At 39.2% G+C, this 25306-nt stretch overlaps 1 protein-coding gene across 1 annotated transcript in view; it reads right to left on the bottom strand.

Moving 5' to 3' along the window:
• Nucleotides 1-24757, bottom strand: part of PPP3R1 (protein phosphatase 3 regulatory subunit B, alpha) — a 57757-nt gene extending 33000 nt beyond the window's left edge. Inside the window, exon 1 of the mRNA XM_057741078.1 lies at nt 24182-24757. Coding sequence (XP_057597061.1) covers nt 24182-24184 — 3 coding nt within the window. The 5' untranslated portion in view covers nt 24185-24757. The remainder of the gene's footprint in view (nt 1-24181) is intronic.
• Nucleotides 24758-25306: the final 549 nt, after the last annotated feature.

The following is a 25306-nucleotide window of genomic DNA, read 5'->3' as shown; positions in this document are numbered from 1 at the left end:
AAACATGGTCACACAAAGTCCTGTACACATATGTCCATAGAAGCTGTATTGTTAATTGCCTAAAGGAGACACAACCTAAATGTCCATCAACTATTAAACAGATAAACTGTGGTGTATCCAGACAATGGAATGCTACTCAGTGATGAATAGATAAAGACTACTGATACACACAACATAAATAAATTTCAAAAGTGATGTTAAAAGAACCCAGATACAAAAGGTTACATGCCACATGATTCTATTTATAAATCCTAGAAAAGGCAAACTATAGCTACTGAAAGATCAGGGGTTGCCAGGGATGGGGGCGGGGGGGGGGGGATGGGGTGAATGCAACGGGGTGACAGAAATGTCCTACGTTGGGAATTCCCTGGTGGCTCAGTGGTTAAGAATCTGCCTGCCAATGCAGGGGACATAGGCTCGAGCCCTGGTGCAGGAAGATTCCACATGCCGCAGAGGAACTAAGCCCGTGTACCACAACTACTGAGCCCGTGTGCCGCAACTACTGAAGCCCGTATGCCTAGAGCCCATGCTCCACAACAAGAGAAGCTACCACAATGAGAAGCCTGCACACCGCAGTGAAGAGCAGCCCCTGCTCCGCCAGAACTAGAGAAAGCTGGTGCACAGCATTGAAGACCCAACACAGTCAAAAATAAATAAATAAATAAATTTATTAAGAAAAGAAATGTCCTACATCTTGATTGTTGTGATGCTTAAAAAACTATATACATTTATCAGGACATGTTAACTGTATACATGAAATTGGTTACCTTTATTATATGGCAAGTTATTCCTCAATAAAGCTGATTTTTAAAACTTAATAAGGAGTCCCAGGTATAATGGAATTGCTTCATAATACATAAATTTAAGTCTCTAGTTAAGAAAGATAAAAATCATCACTTTTAAAAAAAATAAGTTTCCTGTCATACTATTCACAGTCCAAAACCATATGAATTTTTATTTTTATAAGATACACATGCATTTCAAGATAGCAAATTACATATTTTTCAGATTATCTTGTAGTATCATGAGAAACCAGAAACTATTTATTAGTAATTTGACCCTTATAGTTTTTTTCATCCTTTATTTAGACCCTTTCTTAGATTATAATGTCCATGAAGGCAACAACTATTTTATTATCTTTTGATATCCCTTGCCAGATTTAACACTATCCTAAATTTATTGAAGGAAGAGTTTTATAGGGGCATGTAAAAATCTACATAGCCTTAAGGAACTTGGTTTAAGTGGAATTTTAAGCATCGAGGTGTTGAACAGTGAGCCTGTCACTTCAAGGAAAATAACTGACACATGAAACATGAAAAATAGAAAACCTCAGCAAAAAAAATAAAAGATATTAAGAAGAACCAAATGGCAATTTTAGAAAAGAAAAACAACAACTGATACAGCAAACACAGTGAGTAAACTCAACAGAATAGAGCAAAGAGTGAGAAGAGTGAGTTAAATGGCAGATAAAGAAAAAGACATTACCCAGTCTGAACAAAATAATGGAAAAAAGACTGAAAAAAATAATCTACAGGGCCTCAGGGAACTGTGGGACTATAAAAAAGATTTAACACATATTTCTGAGAATAAAGAATATCTGTTTTAGAAGTTATTAAGATGATCTGACTTTATCCTACACAAAAACTGATTTGTGGGAAGTTGGCAAGCTCTGTCTTTGAACAAATAAAGACATCTGGACTGAGTCTTTTTCCTCATGTCCGTATTATTCAGCATTTATAAAATAAATTTATTAAGTATCGATTTTGGTATACATAAAAATCAGTAAGAATACGAAAATATTTTCTAAAAAAATTTTCTGGCGAAGAAACGAAGAAAATAGTTTTGGATCTCTTTTATCTCATTTTGTTTAGAGTTACTTTGATCCTAAAGTGTCAAGATGTGAGAGAACAAAAATAAATTTTATAGATGCACACTGTAAAGTTTAGAGTATTTTCAAAGGGCATGCTGTCAGAATATTTAGACACTCATCTATATCTAGCAGACTTTAAGATGTGACAGCATTGTCTTATTTGGCTACAGGTTCTTGTGAACTATATTATTTCAGTATTAAGAGTGCTGTTTGCTTATCTGAAGTGCATATAAAATGCTGAAAAGATAACCAGTATGAAAAGTAAGCATCGAGGAAAGTAAAAATCTAAAGTTTGTTAACAACTGAACTTCTGAGAATTTGGTTCTCCCAATATGCCATTAAGGGTAAGGTAGGTTTTTACAGATGTTCCTTATCCAACTGAGTTAATTCTCCTTAAATATCTTTTTCCTAATTTTGTTTTAAACAAATCACAAATGGGCCCGGAATTTTATCAAATGCTTTTTCTTCATCAACTGGTATGATCATAGGATTTTTCTTCTTTAGCATGTTAATATGGTGGATTATATTAGTTGATTTTCAAATTGTGAAGCAGCCCTGCTTCATCCTTGCAATGAACCACACATGGTTATGGTATTTATAAAGTTTTTTTTTTTACATATTGCTTAATTCTATTTGCTTATATTTTGTTAAGGATTTTTGCAACTACACTGATATAGGAATAATGACCTATAGTTTTCTTCTTTGTACTTTTTTTTTTTTTTTTTTGGTATCAAGGCAATAGGGCTATTTAAACTAACTACTTCATATTGGGTGAGGTGTGGTGGTTTGTATTTTTCAAGAAACTGGTCCATTACATCCAAGTTGTCAAATGTATGTGTACAGAGTTATTCACAGTATTCTCTTTATTATCTTTTTCATATCTGCAGGGTTTATGGTGATACCTTCTATTTCATTCCTGATACTGATACTTTGTTTCTTCTTTAATTTCTCTCAGTCTTGCTAGAAGTTTGTCAATTTATTGCTCTTTTGGAAGAACCAGCTCTTTCTTTCATTGATTTCCTTCACTGTTCTGTTTTCAATTTCACTTTTATCTTTCTTTCCTTTGGGTCGATTTTTTTTTCTTTTTTCGGTTCTTTTTTGGGTCGATTTTTCTTTCTCTTTTTTTCAGTAGGAGCCCTTTTTCTTCCTCTCCCAGGAATCCAATGACAGAAGTGTTAAATCTCTTTTATAGTCCCACAGTTTCCTGAGGCTCTGTGGATTATTTTTACCTGTCAGTTTTCTTTCTGTTGTTCAGACTAGGTAATTTCATTTCCTCTATCTGCCAGTTTACTGATTCTTTCCTCTATTTTCTCTTGAGTTTACTCACTGCATTACTGTATCGATTATTGTTTTCCAGTTCTAAAACTGCTGTTTGGTTCTTCTTCATATCTTCTATTTCTTTGCTGAGATTTTCTATTTTTCATGTTTCGTGTGTGAGTTATTTTCCTTGAAATGACAGGCTCAGTATTCATTTTTGAGAAATGTCTGTCAAATACTCAAGGGTGAATGACCAGATTCTGTCAGTTGTTTTCAAGTAATTTCAGTGTTCTATGAAAAAGACAGCTAGTTCAGCTTACAAATCACAAAAGAGCTTGTTTTTCCTTAAAACAACCATCATAACTTATGTATAGAGTGATGATTTATACATATCATTCCAGCACACAGAATATTAAAGATGCATGTACAAAGTGGTTAGAATTAATAAAACTAATACTTTTTAATGCTTTACCAAAGATATTAAGTGAAACTGGTGTTTTTTAAAACTGCAGTTGCGTGGCAGTGAATACAATGACTACTGGTACAGTATAGTGCCACTGTTCTGATTCATGCTAAGGCATCAGCAGTTTCACCAGCCAGTGCTTTTGCACCATCAGTGCAAATGTAAACAGACTGAATAAAACAAATGCTATTTTTGTGTTACAATGAAACAGTTCTGACCTTGTGGACCCCCTGTAAGGGTCTTGGGGATTTCCCAGGTATACATGGACCACTCTGAAAACTACTGATCCAGTCCAAAGATCTTATTTAAATTTTGCCAATTGAGAGTATCAGCAGTTGAAGAAAAATTCACCAGTGTAAAAGAAAACAATCCAATACAGCAAAAAAAACCCCAGCAGACTATGGATCTATTCTATTTGTTCTGATATTCTACTATGGTTCCATAATAATATTCTATGTTATTCTACAATACATAAATATGTCCCAATAGCATTCTTTATAGAAAAAAAATCTTAGATCACATACTGTATTCAATAGCCATGTCTCTCTTTAGCATACTTTAAATTGAAACAATTCTTCAGTCTGTTTGTATCTTTCATGCCTTTGACATTTATGAAGAATACTGGCCAGTTATTTTGCAGACTGTCCCTCAAAGGGTTTACCTAATGCTTCCTCATGATTTGATTCAGATTATGCCCCTCTGGTAAAATACCAAAGAGGTAGTAATGTGTTCTTCCCAGATAGTGGGAAGAAGATAATGTTGGTTTCTCTCATTACTGGTAATGTTAACTTTGATCACTTAGATAAGCTCTGCCAGATTTCTCTACTGTAAAGTCACATTTTCCCCTCTGTACTTAGTAAGTATCTTGCAGGAAGACATTTTTAGTCTATGTAAATACTGAAGTTACTCCTCAAACTTTCATCCACTCATTTTCACACCCACTGATGATTCTTCTCTGAGTCAATTATATTACGATGGCTGCTGGGATAGCCAGCCTCTAAGATGATCCCCACCTCCTGATATTCACAGCCTTGTATAATCCCCTTCCCTTGTATAACTTGCCTTTACCCAACAAAGTATGACAATATTAAGGGAATGTCACTTTGTGATTAGGTTACAAAAGACTGTGACTTCTACCTTGTTAACAAGTCTCTTTCTGTAACTTTCTCAGCTTGTACACTTTAATGAAGCTCACATAGCAAGAAACTAAGGGTGATCACCAGCCAAGAGTCCACAAAGAACTGAATGCTGTCAACAACCAATGAATGAGTGTGGAAGTAGATCCTTCCCCGATCAAGCATTCAGATGAGACCACAATACCTTCATTTCAGCCTTCTAAGTGACCATGAAACAGAGAACATAGCTAAGCGCAGAGAAACTGTGAAATAATGTTTATTATTTTAAGCCACTACACTGGGGTAATTTGTTACAAAGCAATAAGTAACTGATACAACTGCCATATGGTAGCTTCCTAATTTCATCATTCTTTCAACATTTACTTGGCTTCCTGCTGTAGGAAAAGATTTCTTTTTCCTCCATATCTATATGTACTTATATATTTCAGTGTGGACATAATGGATTTCATTTCAGTGGGTTATAATCTTTTATCATCATTATTTATTTAATGTTTAAACTGTCCCACATTTGGTCAGTGGGAACCTTCCCCTTCAGGCTGGTTCCTGTGTCCTTTTAATATATTCCTACCATTCTATGGGCCCTCCTTACGTTCTAGTACAAGATGTTCCAAGCATACATCATACTTTCCCTGCCCCAGTACTGCAATCAGCTATTTCTCCAAGGAGCCCAAGATCCTTTTAGTGGAAAATGGTTAATGGTACCACTTGATGAAGAAAAGTTCTTAATTTTAACGCAGTCTAACTTATCCATCTCTTATTTTACACTATGACTAATTCATAACATACCTGATTACTCTTTTACTGAGATGTCTGAATATGTATAACTTTACTACATGAATTTGTAACTGTTTATATTGCTTTATTAATATTCTGAAGTATTTTTCTGCACCTAAAGAGTCTGCTATTTGTACCCTTTAATGGAGCCATTAGTGAGGAGGGGGAAATGCCCATCCATGTGTAATACAATATGCTAGGCATGATCAAAGTATAAACACGGCAGACTCTTAAGTCCCCCAAACACACAATTTTGAAACTGTAGAGGTGCTATGGACATCCAGGTGGATACACCCAGTGAGTACAGAACCTGGGCTCAGGGGAAAGATTATGACTAGAGGTACGATTTTGGAAACCATCAGCATACAGAGAGTAGCCTTTACCACTCAAAGGAGAGTTCATTAAAAAGGGAAAATGAAATGAAAAAATAGAATACTAACACTTAAAAAATTAGATGAGAAATTCACTAAGAATAAAGCAAATTATTAAATACAGAAGGAGAATCAGTAGAATATGGTTCCATTCTAATAGTTTACTATTCCACTATGGCTTTATCATAATCTATATTATTCCATGATGTTTTCTTAGACTATAATAGAACATACATAGTATTTTGGTTCTATTACAGATTCTATTCGAATATGGTTCTTAAAATCATACAAGGAAAAGTTTTAAGATGGAGTTAAGAGTCACAAAGGGGACAAATAACATTCCAATTTTGGGGAGTAGGTTCAGACTTTATGTAAGTCATACTATTAAAACCAAGGTGTAACTTTAATCTGATCAATAAAAACTCATATTATGCAGACTGCTACACAAAGAGTAATTACTAACACCAGCCCTACAAAACTATCTCTAAAATGATCTTAATGGGTGGCTCTTTTCATCTGGTTTTAGTCTAACAATAAAATTACTTTTCTTCAAATTAAGACAATTTACATAAAGTTCTAAAATCCTTCAGATACTTTAAATGTACTAACCTAAATTTCAGTAACTACTTTAGTTCAAACTAAATATGCAATTAGGATTGACATGTACACACTGCTATATTTAAAATAAAATGCCTTTCCATGAAAACAAACTAACATGCGATACAATAAATGTTGTTACTTTGTCAAGTTCTAATGAACTTTTTTTAAAGGTTAAAAACTGATGAATCTAGAAAATAATCTTTAAAAGTTAGGTCTGTGAATATAAACATGGGTGGAAAAAGGAAAGTTAACGGTACAGAGAGAGAGGAAGGAAGGAAGGGAGGAAGGGAGGAGGGGAGGAAGGAAGGAAGGGAGGAAGGAAGGAGGGGAGGAAGCCAGGCTGATTAGTTCCTGGGTACTCTGTTAGAGACTTTACATACCTTATCTGATTTATCCTGCAAACAATTTTCTGGGTAAATGGGGTGTGAAGGTTAAACAGTTTGCAAAAGGTCACACAGCTGGTAGCAGCAGAGATCAAATTTGAACTCAAGCTACTATAATTCCCACAGTATTCTTACCAATGTATCATAAAGCCACACCCTTTCTGCATTATACAAGAGAAGAAGGAAGCTAGTGAAACCATTTTCATCCCATCTTAGAACACTTAAATTCAAGTGGCTTGTCGCTGACAACTCACACTAGCATTGCAATTTAAAATGTGTTGTTCATATATCCAACACAGTAGTTAAACAATCACAGAAACATGACAATGAGAGGGTGTGAGATAGGTGGAGACAGCTGAGAAGAGGAGTAGTAAAGGGATGGAATACTTTACGTGGAAACTCTCCAACAACTTCTTGTAGAGAACAATACTAATTTGGTACTATATTTTAACTTAAAAATACACACAATCCCAAATCAAAACAGAAAATTCTAAAGTCATATCATTTTCAATAATTATATTTGAGAAAATAATCTCAAAACAGAAGAAATAAAGTCCTAGCAGTGGAAGAGTTCTGGATTATCGTAAGAGACCACCTTGCCCATGGCCACAGGATATAGTTACAGTAGAGAGAAAGTACAGGGGGTTATGGAGAAAGTCAAGGTAACTAAAGCAAGAGTGTACATGAAGACAAAGTAATAGTGGAATCTAGAGGGATGATATAACACAGGTACTTAAATTCTGAATGAAAAATTGTAGTATCCAGAAAGATGTTAGATGATAACGAGAAGAAATAAAGGAAGGTTCAGTCAGATAGAAGGAAATGATTTTCCAGGAGAAATTAGAAGTAATCATCTGTTAGGTAGCCAAATCAGGCCTTCCACTTCAGGTATTTTTTTTTATTGAGATATAATTAATTGATATATAACATTATATTAGTTTCGGGTGTATAACACGATTCAACATTTGTATACACTGCAAAATGATCATCACAATAAATCTAGTTAACATCCAACACCATACATAGTTAACAATCTTTTTTTCTTATAATATGAACTAACATCTACTCTCCTAGCAACTTTCAAATATGCAACACAGTATTATTAACTATAGTTGCCATGCTGTACATTACATCCTCATGACTTGTTTATTTTATAACTTGAAGTTTAGACCTTTTCGCACCTTTACCCATCTCGCCCACCCATCACCCCTTGCCTCTGGCAAACATCAACTGTTATCTGTTATGTGTAAGTTTGGTTTTGGGGTCTTGTTTCTAAGATTCCACATATAAGTGAGATCACATGATATGCTTTTCTCTGACTTACTTCACTTAGCAAAATGCCCTCAAGGTCTGTCCATATTGTGGCAACTGGCAAGACTTCCTTCTTTTTTATGGCTAACATTCCATTGCATATACAAACATATATACCACAATTTCTTTAACCATTTATCCATCCATCAATCCATCCATTCACGGGCACTTAGGCTGCTTCCATGTCTTGACCACTGTAAATGCTGCAATGGATGGGGATGCATAAACCTTTTCTAGTTTTTTCATTTCTTTTGAATAAATACCCAGAAGTGGGACTGCTGGATCATACAGCAGTTCTATTTTTAATTTTTTAAGGAACCTCCATACTGTTTTCCATAGTGGCTGTAACAATTTACATTCCTACCAACAGTGCACAAGGGTTCCTTTTCCTCCATATCCTTTTCAAACTTGGTATCTCTTGTCTTTTTGATAAGTCATTCTAATAGGTGTGAGGTGATACCTCCCTGTGGTTTTGATTTGCATTTCCCTGATGATTAGTGATGTTGAGCATCTTTTCATGTACCTGTTGATCATCTGTATGTCTTCTTTGGGAAAATGTCTATTTTGATTCTCTGCCCATTTTTCAATCAGACTGCTTTCATGCTATTGAGTTGTATGAGTTCTTTGGTCTGATGTCAAGGAGCTTATCACCTGTTTTCTTCTAGGAATTTTATGGTTTCGGGCCTTATGTTTAAGTCTTTAAACAATTTTGGGTTGATTTTTGTGTATGGCTTAAGACAGTGGTCCAGGTTTCCCCAACACCATTTACTGAAGAGACTGTCCTTTCCCCCATTTTATATTCTTGGCTCCTTTGTTATAAATTGACCATGGATGCATGGGTTTATTTCTTGCTCTCTATTCTGTTCCATTGGTCTATGTGTCTGTTTTTATGCCAACACCACACTGATTACTACAGCTTTGTAAGTGTTTTTTTGTTTTTTTTTAATAATAGCTTTATCAAGATACAATTCACATTGTACAATTCAACAGTCTAAAGTGTACAATTCCGTGGTTTTTAGTACATTGACAGAACTGTGCAGCCATTACCACAATTAAATCTAGAGCATTTCCATCACCCCCAAAAGAAAGTCCACATCCACTGGAAGTCACTCCCATTTCCCAGCTTCACCCTAGCCATAGACAACCACTAATCTAACTTTCCATCTCTTCTATATAGTTGCTATTTTGGATACTACATATTAATAGAATCATACAATATGTGTTCCTTTATAACTGGTTTCTTGGCAGAATATTTTCAAGATTCATCTATGTTGAAGCAAAAATCAATACATTTCTTTTTACTGCCAAATAATGCTTTGTTGTACGGCTATAAGACATTTTACTTATGTATTCATCAGTTAATGGACATTTGGACTATTCCCATTTGGGGGGCTATTATGAATAAGGCTGTTATGAACTCTTGTGTATATGTTTTTCATTTTATGACTCATGAGTAAATACTTAGTAATGGAATTACCAGGTCTTATGGCAACTCTATATTTAACATTTTGAGGAACTGTTTTCTAAAGCAGCTACAATATTTACATTCCCACCAGCAATGTTGTGAGGGTTCCAATTTCTCCACATCCTCAACACTTACCTGGTCTTTTTGATTACAGCCATGCTAGTGGAGTGTTAAGTGGTATATCATTGTGGTTCTGATTTGCATTTCCCTAATGACTAATGATACTGGGCATCTTTTCATGTGCTTACTGGACATTTGTTTATCTTCTCTGGAGAAATGTCTATTCAGATCTTTTGCCCATTTTTTAGTTGGGCTGTCTTTTTATCAGAAGCCAGGTACAATTCTTACTGCCAATATTTCCATCAAAAATCTGTGACTTTTGGGACTTCCCTGGTGGTGCAGTGGTTGAGAATCTGCCTGCCAATGCAGAGGACATGGGTTCCATCCCTGGTCCAGGAGGATATCACATGCCATGGAGCATGTGATATCCTCCTGGACCCATGCACCACAACTGCTGAGCCTGTGCTCTGGACCCTGCAAGCCAGAACTATTGAGCTTGTGTGCCACAACTACTGAGCCCACGTGCCACAACTGCCTAGAGTCTGTGGTCTGCAACAAGAAAAGTCACCACAATAAGAAGCCTGTGCACCACATCAAAGAGTAGCCCCCCATTTGCTGCAACTAAAGAAAGCCCACACGCAGCAACCAAGACCCAGCGCAGCCAATAAATTAATTTTTAAAAATCTGTGACTTTTGTTCAGAGTACCAAATAAAATATTGATGAGGTTATTTTTAGTACTATAAGGCCTATCCTCTGGTGATGTAAAGTAAGCTAGCCAGCTAATAAGAATTTAGCTTGCCTGAGTAAGGAATTTGGTCTTTTTCTGGTATGCAAGAAACATGGAAAACACTATGACACCTAAGAAAGAACCCTGCTATGAGACTTGCAAGAAAGTTTTTCCTCTCTAATAGAGACACTTGAGGAAGTGTTCCCCACTCTTCTTCAGCCAGATAGTAGTGTCAAATTATGACAGCCCTCTCCTGACATGCAGAGCTTTAAAGTACACTGGACCTACGTCTCTGATGAAACTGAAGAACTGCTGAACCACCCTGTAACTGTCTGGCTCTGGGCTCCTTATTCTGTGAAATAACACATTCCTTATCATTTAGGCCACTTTTAGTTGGGAGGGTATTGTCACTTGTAATCCAAAACATTCTGATAAATTTTCTACTTTATCAATAAGCACATTACTGGACAGCTATACTGAAATTAGAATGCAGTGATTTCAAAACCTAGATCTGCCTAGAATGCTGCATACTAGTTTTCAGTAGTTTGATTTTTAAAAATTTAAATAGTATTTTGCACTTTATCAAGCATCTTAGGTAACTAACTTACCCAGTACCAACCAGAACTCTAAATCAGGCAATCTTGTAGCCATTTCACGGATATACATACATATATATATTTGTATGTATATATAAAAATTCTCCAGTATAGGTCTTCCAATTCTATATTCCATGCTTTTCCCACCACATCACAGTATGTCTCACAGCATCAAATAAAATGCATTAAAAGCAACATAATTGACAAACCATAATGAAAAGAATATAAAAAAAGAATGTCTATGTGAGTAGTATAACCGAGTCACTTTGCTATACAGCAGAGATTGGCACAACACTGTAAATCAACTATACTTAAAAAAGGCAATATAATCAACAGCAAAATGATTACAGTACTCTTTCAGCACTTAACTGCTTGACATTATACAACTCTATTAGATAAGTAATATGACTTAAATGAATAATAAAATGTCTAAAGAGCTGCCACGTTAAGTTTAAACTGGGCAAGCCGAGTGACCAGAAGTAATCCAGCACCTTCTAATAGCTCTACTGAAGCACTTACATTGTATTAAAATTTCTCCCTCTACATGCCTGACTCAATCTACGCTGTGAAGTCTTTGGGACTATGTATTTTTTCCTGTCATCTCTGCACCTAACACTATGTTTGATACATGTAGTAGGTGAACATACACGTTTGCTAAAATAAGAAATCAAAGATTTAGAGTCACAGGCCCCCTTTACCAGCTGTTCTAGAATACATCTAGAAAATGTTAAGATATATCAGTTTAAGTAAAAACTAAATGTTACTTATAAATTTTGAATGTTATTTATGAAAAAGTTTGCTTACCATTTAACAAAGGAAAGTAACACTCTCACATATGACTGATACTTTACTCAGATATGTAAAAAGAATCTTACAGCATAAAAGAGTCCTGTAACTTAGAATCGATAGCAGCTTCCTTTTTGGCAGCTTCCCCATTGTGCCTAACACACTTGTGTTTTCTACCGGTTTATCCACAGGACTTTCAAAGACCTCCCTAGCCCCTGATGACAGATATAACTAATTCAGCTGCACCTCAGTTAGCTTCCCAAGCCAGCGGGACAAGTGCCTACCTACCCATCTCACATCAGCATTTACATTCCATGAGAGATACTACAAAGGGAACTGGCTTTACAAAGATGAATAAAAATGCATCCCCTGCCCACAGGTTAGGAGGGGAGGCAATGAAACACAATGAAATAAGGGGTGTACTACAATGAAAGTTACTTACAAACGGCCATTAATTGCCTGGCAGAGTAGGGAAATGCAATTGGAACACGATCTCCATGTTTGCCAGACACAGAAAGCATGCAGAAGGACATTGCAGATGGAAGAAAAAGTACATACAAAGGCACCAATAAGTGAAAAATGATGAGGCATTTGAGATCCAAGTAGTCTGACTTGGTTATAGCATAAGCCTGGCTAGAAATAAGGATTAGAACATGAGTGCCACGCAAGGGAGTTTAAATGTTTAATTCTGGGAGACATGGCATTGACTTTTAAAAAAGGTAGTGACACTAGATTTCCTTTTCAGAAGAAAAACTCTAGAGGCAGCATGGAAGACAGAATGAAGAAGAACCTGGAGGCAAAAAGAGCAAAGCATCAAGTAGGCTATAGGAATAGTCTGGATGAGAAATAAAAAAAACTGCAATGATGCCAGTGGCAGTGGGGATAAAGAAGACGTTGATTCAAGAGATATTTGGGGGTCTAAATGACAGGACACATTTACTATAACATGCTACTTATGTTCCTGAAAAATCTCATGTTCTTAAAGTTATACATTAAAACAAACATACATTAAAAATAACATGGCTTAAGGAAAAAACCTGGAAGGAAGACACTCAAAGCCTATGCAACTCTGTAACCAGAATATTAACAAAACCAACAAGAATCCTAATAAGCTGAGAACCTACTGTATAGCACAGGGAACTCTACTCAGTGCTCTGTGGTGACCTAAATGAGAAGGAAATTCAAAAAAGAGGAGATATATGTATACATATAGCTGATTCACTTTGCTGTACAGTATAAACTAACACAATATTGTAAAGCAACTATACTCCAATTAAAAAAAAAAAAAGAACCCTAATAAGCATATTAACATAGTTAAAGATGTTAATAACTAATAAACACAGCACTTTCCAAACGTATAGCTCAAAGTACAGTTGTCCCTCGGTATTCACAGGGACTGTTTCCAGGACCCGCCACAGACACCAAAATCCACAGATGCTCAAGTCCCACAGTCAGCCCTCAGTATCTGTGATCTGCATCTGCAGATTCAACCAACCCTCACTCTTGCACTACTGTACTCATTGAAAAAAATCTGCGTGTAAGTAAGTAGACACACGTAGTGCAAAACCCATGCTGTTCGAGGGTCAAATGTGATAGAAAAAAAGTATAAAGGGTATTTGAAGCTAAGTTACAGATACAAAGAAAAAATGAACAAACATCTGAGGGAAATGTGCAATAATTTCTCCCAATACAGATAAATGGCCAAAATCAGTCAAGAGGAAGAATGTGGTATGTGGATAGAGTATACAGGACTCTGCTTTCAGTATGTTAGTGTATTTTACATTCTGCTGCTGTTACTGATGGCAGGAAGCATTAATATGCTGGGAACATTGTAAGTACATTTTCCTCTCTATGGACAGTATGTGGGCCAGACCAGAATGCCTCAAAAGTCCCTTGAGTGAGTGACTGTGCCTCCCACCCCAACTAGGTCAGGTAGTGTCCTGTCATACTCTTGCACTACAGACTGAAACTGATGATTGCTTTGGGTAGTAGTGAAGGGGAGTGAAAGGTATATACCAGGTTTCCAGATAGGAGTGAATAGCCCGATACTGTTTCCATTAAGAAAAATTATGGAATAACGAAGCATGAATATGAAGATAATATAATGAATGTGGCTTTAGTTACATTGAATCTGAGGTACCTCACAGACATCCTTATTTAGATAAATACCCAGTAAGCAGCTGAACTATGGACTAGAGAAGAGAATGATGTGGGCTGAAAATATGAATCATCAGTATACAGGAAATGAGGAAACTTTGAGAATAAACAAATAATTCATGTATTTACTCAAGTCAGTCTTTTAACAAATATTTACTGAATTCCTGTAATGATGAATTCCTATGCTGGCGGCAGAGGTGTATAACAGGGAGAAACAAGGCAGCCATGATGCCCACTCTCACAGAGCTCACCTTATATCATGAGGAGACAGAAAACAACCAAATCCCTATAGAGCTAATCAATCATGTGCTACAGAGACATAAAAAGTACTAAAAGAGTACAACACAGGAGCATGGCCTGACCTGGCATGGGGGTGGGAGGCTCAGTCACTCACTAGAGGGACGACTGCGACATTCCAAATGCAGTCTATGCAAAAGGCTCTGACAGTACAATAAACATGTGGAAGAATAAACATAACATAAAATACTGAATAAAAATATAACAAGGTTTAACTGGTTATAGTACAGAGAGAAAGCAGAACATGGTTGAAGAAGCTGAAGTAAACAACGAGCAGAACCAATGAAGTCTATGGGCTATGCTAAGGATTTAGTCTCCACGATGTATGAGATTTTAAATGGGAAAGTGATACGATCATATTTAAGAGGGCCCTGGACCAAAGCCAGATGAGAGGCAAGCAACAAAGATCAAAAATGTTCAGAGAGGTAGAGGAGCCACTAGTAGAAAACCAAAAGCCAAACAAGCAGAGAATTGGAAGAGTTCCCTACAAGGTCCAACATGACAGAGAAGTAAGAAGAATGAAGAACCGAATATATTTACTGAGTGATTTCCAGACACTCTCTATTGTCATCACTCTCTCAGGCACTGTGATTCCCATTTTACACATGTACTAAACAAGGTCTAGAGTTTATGGCATTTGTTTGAGGTCACTAAACTAGAAAATGACAAAACCAGAACCTCAAGTCAAATCTCTCCAACTCCCAATCTCATGCTGATAATTAGAAGACTACTGCCAAAATAGTAAGTTTTAGTGAAATGCAGACACGTAATCATTCTAGACCAGCACTATCTAACAGACATTTATGCAAGAATAGAAATCTTCTGTATCTGCACTAATGCAGTAACCACTAGCCTCAAAGCAGCTACTGAGCACTTGTAGATATTGTGACTGAAGAACTGAATTCACAATTTTATTTCATTTTCATTCATTTTAAAGTTTAAATAGCCACACGTAGCTAGCAGCTACTGAATTAGACATCACAGATCTAGAATGTAGCAGACTGAAAAACAACAAAATGAGCAAATAAAGATGAGTCAAAAGTATGATGGTAAAGAGTGACAGCTAGACATGAAGGTGCGGCCGAAGTATACCTGTTCATTCACAAATTCACTATTTGAGAAAGATTATTATGAGCTAGTTTATAATTCATGAAATTCTATGTTAGGAAAATAGTTGCAACATAAGCACACATAAAATCACGATTTCCCTATTTTCCCTATTTACCTACTAGCACTTGTTTTTCCTGACATTCTAATGTTTATTAAAGATGGCCTTACAAGCAAATAATACTAGAGGATGCCAGCTTATTGCATGTCTATAATAGGAGGTTGCTTGTGGCACTGCACTCAGGAAGACATGCAAAAACCATCCCTGAGACATCCCAGGTGGTGCAGTGGTAAAGAATCCACCTGCCAATGCAGGGGACATGGGTTCGAGCCCTGCCCTGGGAAGATTCCACGTGCCATGGAGCCCGTGAGCCACAACTACTGAGCCCATGTGCCACAACTATTGAAGCTCACACGCCTAGGGCCCATGCTCCACAACAAGAGAAGCCACTACAATGAGGAACCTGCACACCACAATGAAGAGTAGCCCCCGCTCGCAGCAGCTAGAGAAAGCCCGTGTGCAGCAAGGAAGACACAACGCAGCCAATAAATAAATAAAATAAATAAATAAATTTATTAAAAAAAAAACCATTCCTGAAGATTAAGCATAAATAAAATAAAAGTGCTATCAGAGAGCTCTAATAATGCCAATGGTAAAGGTCTGACTTTTTGTAGCTGGCTCCGCTCCACACTCTCATCCCTAGGTTTCACACTGCATACCTAACTCTAATAGACGAGTAAAAATAAATTCTCTGTACTGTTCACAAAAGTCAAAAGAGACCTGGCTAGAGCACAGATGAATTTACTAATGCTCCCACAAGTCAAAGTGCTATCTCATTCACAGAAATGTTTTCTGGGAGAGCAATGGGGCTACCACGTGGCCCTCCAGATGATACCGGTAAACAAGGGCTGTAACTAACAAAACTCTAAGAAAGTAACCTGTAAGAACCTTTGACTTGTTGAATTACCTGTGCTAAACTTCAAAGGATTTCCTATAGGAATCTTCAAACGTTTTAAATATTTTTTAGTACAAGACTATAAAACATTAATTAGTCACATTTCATTTCAAAATTTTATTCCTGCACCAAATCTATGCATTAGCTATAAATACTGTCAACCCATGACCACAAAGAGGATATGGGAGACCAAGGAAAAAATCAGGAAAGGGAGAGAGTGAATATGGATTGTTGAATTAAAAGTTTATTTGGAAGGGTAAAAGTGAGGAAGAAATGTTAATCTGGCAAGGCTTGAAATAAAATAGATGCCTTCTCCACTACACTTCAGAGATCATTTTCTCCTTTTAATTCAAAAAATTGTTATTCATGTTGTTAATAAGGTGCTAAGTGGGAAAAATGAGTACAAAAAATGTTCTAGTAAAATATTATTTCCCCCAAGAGTAATTTCATAAGAATACTGTCATAGTTCAGATCCTAGCTCAACCATTATGAAATTGCCAACTAATTTAAAAATTATGCTCAATTGTTTTTGACTCAATGCTTACATTTGAAAGATGGTTAAAAACCTTGGAATAAAACTGACTGTAATGAGTAAACTAGAGCATGACATCATTAAAAATCTCTTTAAGTCTGACCTTTGTAATCTTACTTAATAAAAGCTAAAGTATAAAAAAAATTAATAAATCCACACACTGGCATAGCTGGAAAAAAACGGTGGGGAGGGGAGAGAATACCAAAAAAACTTCTTGGAAGAACATACAAGAAACTTAACAATGATCAACACAAGGAGAAGGCTGGCCAGGAAAGGCTGACTTTACACTGTACACCTTTCAGTATGGTTTCAGTCTTTAGAACTTTAAAAAAGTTTTAAGAATATTAATCTACAACTAGATGTTCCCCTTACCATAAAACCTGAACTCAGAAAACAGTTCCTTTGAGCACTATGTAATCTGATCAGAGGTTACTAAGGCAAAGACTGACAAAGTATTAAGCTCTTTTCTTCTTCTTTTTTTTTTTTTTTTTTTTTTTTGGCACAGGGGCTTAGTTGCTCCGTGGCATGTGGGATCTTCCTGGAGCTAGGATCGAACCCGTGACCTCTGCATTGGCAGGCGGATTCTTAACCACTGCGCCACCTAGGAAGCCAGCTCTTTTCTTCTTGAAACTTCTGTTTCCTAGATTAATTTCCTAGGTCCTGGCTCTACCCACTATTCAATAAGATTTACTTAATACCCTGTTAACTGCCTATCAAATCTTTCAAAATTGGTATTATAATTGCTTCTATACTCCTCACCCTCAACCTCACCTCATTTACCTCAGCCTCAAACTATCTCCAGTTGCTGAGATGACTTCAGGTGACCTGGTTTGAGCTCCATTATTAAAACATACCTGTCATCATGGCCTACTCTCCTCACCTTGTTTTTTTTCCCTCTTTTTTGATGTGCCTCCTTTCTTTTTATCCATCTTCTTTCTACCATTTCCAGGGCTCATTCTGCTTATCATCCTCTTTCTCACAGATCCCTCTCCTGGCTTCTCTTCTAACTCTAAAGAATACTGACATCTCCTATCCTGCAAAGAATTACCCCAACTGTAAACCACTCAAGTTAACTTTTCTTTGTCCATTTTTCCATAAATGTCTCAAAAACTGAATGGATACTCATTGGCTCCACTGTCTCATCAGCATTCACTCCTTTATTCCACTTACTCCTCCACATATTCCTTCCTCAAACACTACATAATATCTATCATATATCAAGTATTGGGACTTTAACAACGGAAAGACAAAGACGAGGCCTCTACATTCTCAGTTTACATTCCCTTGCAATTTTATTTTCATTGCCTAGGGCTTAATTGAAGCTGCTGTCTTAAAGATTATGACCTCTATAATAGTTTTCACTTTTATCCCCTTCTCTCCCACATTAATGGATGAGAAAAATCTCTCTTCTTGTCTAAGGAGACTCATATTCCCTCCTACATCCCTGGGGCCCTCAAACTATTAAGAATTCCATCTTTTCTCTTTGAATCTTCAACTGCTCCCTCTCTCCTGGCTTGTTCCCTTAACCCTCAAAGTAAATTCTTCCTCAAACCTAAATTTTCTAACTTTCATCATCTCTCCTTAAGTCAAAGCATTAAAGAATAGTCTGTACTCAATCTCTGACCACCCGTTTATTCCTCAACTCACAGCATCCTGGCTTTCCTTGCTACCAGTACAAAATGGTGTTTTTCTGCACCACTGCCAGTCACTGGAACTCTCCTGACCCCTCCAAAAGACACTTTTAAGTTCTTCTTCCCGATGTCTGCAAAATCTAGACACTGCTGACTCCCTCAAATATGACATCACTGCTAATGTTCCAACTACCTCTCTGGCTATCTAGTCTCAGACAACACTGACAGGTTCCTCATCTTCCACCTGCCTCTTAAATGCAATGTTCTTTAGAGTCTATCCTCTTCTCATCATTTTATATCCTCTCTATAGGATTTCACTCAGTTTCATGGCTTTAACTACTACCTAGAAGAAATACACACACGCTCAAACCTTTAATAAGTCCAGATTTCTCTTCTAGATCCAGATATAGCCCATGACCTACCTGTTGGCCATACCCACCTAGGTGACCCATGACTACTTTAAATTCACCACGTCCAAAGCAGAAATCACCACCACTCTTCCAAATATACTTTTCCTGTATCTCCTAGGCAGAGAATGTGCATTTCTGACAAGGTCCCAGATGATGCAGATGCTGCTAGCTCAGGATCCGTATTTTAAGAATCACTGCTCAAACATATGCTGCCTCTTCCTACCTCCAGGCTGTCAAGTTCCTTCTGCTATCTCCTAGGCCGTATCTATGCAGCAGGCACTGCTAATACTTCGCAGCACTCTATTCTATTCAACTTAGACTCTTGCAACATAGCATTCTAAGCATTAATTACCAAATGATAAGAGAAGACTGGAGATGAAACAAAAGTCATCCCAGAAAGCTGGATGTTTCTCGAGGATGGAATAGCATTCTAGTGTATCCCTAGAATCAAATCTTACCCAAGTATATAGGCTCTTGATAAATATCTGTTGAGTGGATGGCACTATTATCTATCCAGTCACCCAAGTGAGAAGCCACAGCAAGATTCACCCCTTTCCTCCCCCATAATCCAAGTCACCAAGTCCTATCTTCTACCTCCTAAATGTGTCTCATACCTGGTTCTTCCTCTCCATCTGCACTATTACTACATTCTTTCATGTCCTTATTCCTCACTTTACTGTAATAATTTTTTAATTGGTCCTCATGTCTACATTCATCTACCCTATTTTATCCACATGACCATCAGATTGATCTCTAAAAAAGTAAATGAGACAATGTCATTCTCCTGCTTGAAAACAATAACTTCCCACAGGCTTTAAGGGAAAAAAATGTTAATTCCTTCATGTGGTATGCAAACCCTTCTATGATCCTGCCTCAATCTACCTGACCACCTTCTCTCTCCATTCCACTCTAATCCCCTACCCTCCAGCCATGCTGAACTGGCTTGTATATTATTGCCTCAATGGCTTTAAACATAAAGCTTTCCTACCTAAAGTGCCTTTCCCACTGGCTAAATATTCATCCTTTTAAGACAGCTCAGGCCCCATCTCTTCCAGGAAGCTTTCTTTGAATGACATTCATCTCTCAGTCCAATCCCCACCTCAGTTTGGATTACACGTCTCCCCTGCCATGTGCTCTTACAGCACCCTATGTTTAGTTTGTTAATAGCACATATCACACTACATAATAATTGTCTTGTTCACCGAGTTGATTAAGTTCCTTGGAAACTACAATTATGTCTTCCATCTGCATAATCAATGCTAGGTATATTAACACTCAACTAAAATTTAAATAAATACATTCCAAAAATACATACACACACACACACATACATTCCATGCTATTCTCTAAACAGTGGCTCCCAAAATTCAGCACAGATCAGAGTTACCCAGATGGTATATAAATCGAGACTGCTTGGTCTCAGCCCCTGAGTTACAGATTCAGTTGGTTCAGGGTGGGACCTAACAAGTTCCCAGATTATGTTGATGCTGTCCAGGAATCACATTTTGAGTGTCAGTGCTCCAAATATATGTTGTCTCTTCCTAGCTCCAGGATTTAGAGTCTTTTCCTAGCTGCCTCCAACTCTGCCTACTGCAATCCTAATGTTTTTAGACAGAGCTCGATTGTCACCTCCTTCATAAAGCTTTCCCTAATAACAAAACAAAATGATCTCGCTCTTTCCTCAATTTCTACCCACCTTTGTGTATATTATTCATATGGTAACTCTTGCTAACTTTTTTTCACACCTTTTGGCAGTTGTCTCATGTTCTTTACTTAAATGAAGGGAGGAAACCTGCCTTGATCATTTTGATATCCTGCACAACCTAGCACAGTAACCAGTGAAGTGCCGATGAAATCTACAAGTATCCGTTGATATCAATGAATCCCTGCAGACTGCCCAGACTCTGGGCCCACAGTCTGTCTGACTCGCTCAATCCTCCTGGCTCATGCTGACTTCTTACACTGCCTTGTACTGTTGCTTGCCTTACTACCTATGACAGATGCCTGATCCTCCCACACTTGTCTGTCCCTCTCACTGCTGACTGACCCTTAGTCAGCTTCTTTACCTTGTACTCTGAACCTTTTTATTTCTTAACCACTATGGGGTATAGTAAGCAGAGAAACTTTCTTTTTATGATTGACGTAAATTTTAATTCTGCTGGCCATAAGACAGGTTGCTTGCTTTTTTTTTTTTTGGTCAGAGAATCCGAACTAAAATATGCTGTATACAACTCCAAGTGCAATTATCGTAGACACCAATAAATGTGTTTTAGGTTTCATTTACAGATGGTGGAGACAATTCTAATAAAAAGTTTAAAAACACAAAAACATAGAAAAGGTAACTTACGAAATGTAAGGTTGGCCTAAGAAACAAAACTTAACAGAATAGCTATTTATGCACTATGTTCATGTATGCATACAGAACAAAATCTATATTACCTATTTCAACAGAAAAAAAGACACCAAAAACCTGGTCATATTTCTGAGTTACACCAACAACTTAGTAAAAACTAATCTGAGACATGAAAACTTAACTGTTTCTAAAAATGCCCCTACAAAATTGAATCCTTCAAAAATTACTCAGAGACTTTTCAATCACACCAATTTAAACATTCTACTTGATTCTTTTATTTTTATTCTATCTCTGCGTGTCCGTAACACTGAAGTACTCTAAAACTATACATGCCTACCTCGAGAAAAAACTGTGATGATATATAGTTACTTCAATAAATAAGTATCCATTTATTTATTTAATCATAGACAAGTGACCATTTACGGTTCAAAAATAAAATCGTAGGAGCTCAGTGCTCACATTTTTATATGCATATGCATACTTTTCAGCCCACCTGCTCAACAGTTTAAGACTCAAATAGAGATGAAGGGATGTACCAGGAAAAAAAGAAGTTGGCCACTTTTAAGGTAGCAACTAAAATTAATACCTGTCAAAAAAGATTCTTAATAGGTTCAATTCAATCTGTAAACCTTTTTACTTTCCCCTTACTTGAATTAATCACTGATATTCATAAATTAACTCATAAATTTAAATCTGTTGACAAAAATGAAAGTATGTTCATGATACTCAGTAAAAGAGTTATAAAGATTTTCCAAAGGGAGTGAAAGTTTTCAAAACTGTATACACTCAATTAACATGAAAAATGAACCAGACCACTCCAAAGTCCGATTTATTTGAGTTAATCAATATTCCACACAGCAGACTTGAGCTACAGCCTTCACTTTCAAACCAGTGCTATATTCAGCAGACCAACATAACCCTAAAACTTGAGGAGCCACTGTCACGACAAATCATGTCCTGAAATGGCATTGAGAGAACGGCAGGAAAAAAAGCCAAGAGTGAAGCAGAAAATAAATACTAAAAAGGAAACTGTAAAGAAGAGGGAAATAACCTGGAAGAAACAAATATCGTATAGTAATTTTAAAATATTTTTGAAAGATAAGGAAACACTGAGTATCAGGAAGATAAATTTAAGCGGTAAAAGAGGATTTTCCAAATTCAGCCTGTTGTTCAAGGAAAAAAAGGGGGGGGGGGAGTGAAGAGGATGCACCACATGGGGGGAAAAACTATTTGGAAACCAGATCATTCGCCTATACACTATACAAACAACAAGACTAAGTCACTGTTCCTCAAAATGTATCGTTCATAAATACAGGTGAAACACACTTCAATATTCGGACCTTCAGGTAATATACACGTATAAGAAAGCTGTATTAGAGCACTAAAGTGCGATTCATAACTCCAAAACCAACCAACCAACCAAACAAACAAGCCAAACAAAAAAACTGCACTATGAATGGCTCTGATCTAACTTGTTTTCTGTAATAGTCTGGAAAAGCCTAAGTGTTGACTTTGAAGGCCAAAATCGTCTCTGAGCTGCCTCCAAAGTTAGCAGGGAAGAACTTCCTCCTCCTATCAAAATCACTAATCATTTATTAAGTCTGCTCCTAATCTGAATTTTAAGAACATTAATAGATGCACTTAACTTTTAAATAAAAGCTAACTTACTTGACTAATGTCATTTTCTTCCCTCACAATCCCACAAATTGATCTCAAGTTGCAATCCACAGAATTCCCCTCTTCACTCGCCCACCACCTTATTTTGAAATACTTAAATTCTTCATACAAGGTGAAATACAATACAATTATAAGGTACACGGCATTACTCAACGCCAAGCAATCAGTCGAAAAATCTTCGGACAACTGTTTAAGGACTCTTAGAAAAAGCCTAACGACCAAATCACCTGCTTGGATATCTGATATAGATGAAAACGCACTGCAAACTTTTTCTACCACGCATGCAATTCTTGATTACAAAGAGGAAACGCCGCCGGCTAACCGGAGCGAGAGAACCGGTAGGGTAACAAGCTAAATAAAAGGGCGTCGTTGATTTCTTGGCTACAGTGACAGAGGCGGGAGACACACCCCTAGCGTCGGTCTGAAACACTACAGCAGTGAATTCTACCTAGGGATTACTGCGAGGGTAAGGAAAGACAAATTTAAATCGCCATGATTCAAAAACAACCAGCAAAGCAGAGACTCACGAAGGTAACAAAGGAAACGAAAAACCCCTGGCAGTAAGTAAGCACTTTAAAACAAGTATCTCCGTTTATCACGAACCGAGCTGAGACTTGTTTTCATGAATCTACACCTTAGACCTTTCCGGTTCGCCACTGCAGAGTGCAAAGCAGCAGCGAAGGAAAAACAAAAACAAAAAAAAAACACCACCTCGTAAGGTTGCAAACAGCCGCGAAATACACACTCACGGGAAAGGGGGAAGTAAGTGGCAGGATTCCTGCCAAGGCTCGTTGCTTGCAAACAGAGAGAGTGGGAGAAAGAGCAGCCCTGGAGAGAAAGTGGATCTTATATAAAGAACCATTTGCCACATATGACTTTCACAGAATTCTGGGATCTCCCCGAACTTGGCAGAGTGAGTCTGGGGGTGAGGGGGCTCCACGTGGAGGAGGCTCCGGAGAAAGGGAAATGAGGCCGAGCTGGGGAAATCGGGACAGTGCCGGGCGGAAGGCCCGGGCAGCGGGGGGTCGAGGCCGGAACGGAATCCCGGGGGCGCGGGGGAGGGGCGGAGGGGCGCCCCGCCGAGAGCCCAGGGGCGGGAGCCGGGGCCCCGCTGCGCTGTCAACCGGCCGCCCGCAGCCCCAGGGCCCTCTCGAATTTTCCACCGGGGGAAGCCGCCCGGGGGCGTCCGGGCTCGTCCCCGCCCCCGCCCCTGGAAGCGGCGGGCGGGGAGCGATGGTGCGTGGGGCAGCCGAGGGCTCACCATTTTGCTGGGCGGTCGGCGGCTCGCTCGCACGGAGAAGAGTGTCGGCGCTCAGACGGGCTCCCGCAGGAAGCTGCTGCTGCGGCGGCGGCGGCCCAGCGACGCTCGGCTGGGGCGGCTGCGGCCCTCGGGACGCCCGCGGGGGAGGGGGTGCGGGCTGGGGGAGGGGAGGCGGCGCCGCGGGGACCGCGCCGGCCGGGTGACTGGGCACGCGGGAGCGGGCGGGGAGAAGAGAAATTAAGGTCGAGATTCAGAGACGGAGAGCGCGGGAGGAGAGACGGCGAGAAGGGGGAGAGACCGAGGGGGGAGGGGAGGCGGGGGGGAGAGGGGGCCAGGCGGCTCGGGGGCTGCAGCCTCGCGCTCGCGCCCGCGCAGGAGCCGTGATGGACTCACTGCAGTGGCTCGCGCTGACCCGCAACCTCAAGGCACGAAAAAGGGGGAGGGCGGGAGAGGGAGGGGAAAGCGGAACGCAGCGGCGCGGAGGGCGGGGGCGCGCGCGGAGCCGGCGGCGGGGGCGGGGCTTCCGCGAGCGCCGCACATCCGGGAACCCGCGCGCCGCCTCGGCGGCGGCCGCCGCGGCGCTCTGGCAAGCTCTGGTTGGGGAGCGCGGAGCGCGCCGACCACGTTCGCCCCTCCGCCGGCCGCCCCCTGCGTGCGGGGTGGGAGGGGAGCGCGGGGGCGGGGGCGCGGACGTCGGTGACGTCGCCTGGCGGAGCCTTTCCTGTCATGTGGCTGGAGGCGGGAGGGCGGTGTGGGGGGGGGGAAGGGGGTGAGGCAGGGCCGGGAGGGGAGGGAGGAGATACGAGGGTGCCCCGGGAGGGAGGAAATGCGAAGGGTGGTGGAGCACCGCGCAAAGGGAGCCTTGGGCCCTGAAGTGGGAGCCTCGTCGGGGGAGGAGGAGCCGATGCGCGGCCCGAAGGTCGGAACTGCCCAGACTTCTCACCAAAAAAACAAAAACAAAAAACAATCCCAGCCCTGGGGCTAGTGGGGATCCGTTTGCACTTGAAAACAGGTATCTTTGCATGGGTGTGATGGCCCGGACACCCTGCAGAATGCTTGCCGCATCCAGACAATTGTCTCCCCGGTGCAGCAGCCGCTGGCCTACACTGCGATATGGGTTGGCTG

Source organism: Hippopotamus amphibius, chromosome 7 (assembly GCF_030028045.1).
Source record: "Hippopotamus amphibius kiboko isolate mHipAmp2 chromosome 7, mHipAmp2.hap2, whole genome shotgun sequence".
Lineage (NCBI taxonomy): Eukaryota > Metazoa > Chordata > Mammalia > Artiodactyla > Hippopotamidae > Hippopotamus > Hippopotamus amphibius.
This window is presented reverse-complemented; position numbering and strand designations above follow the sequence as displayed.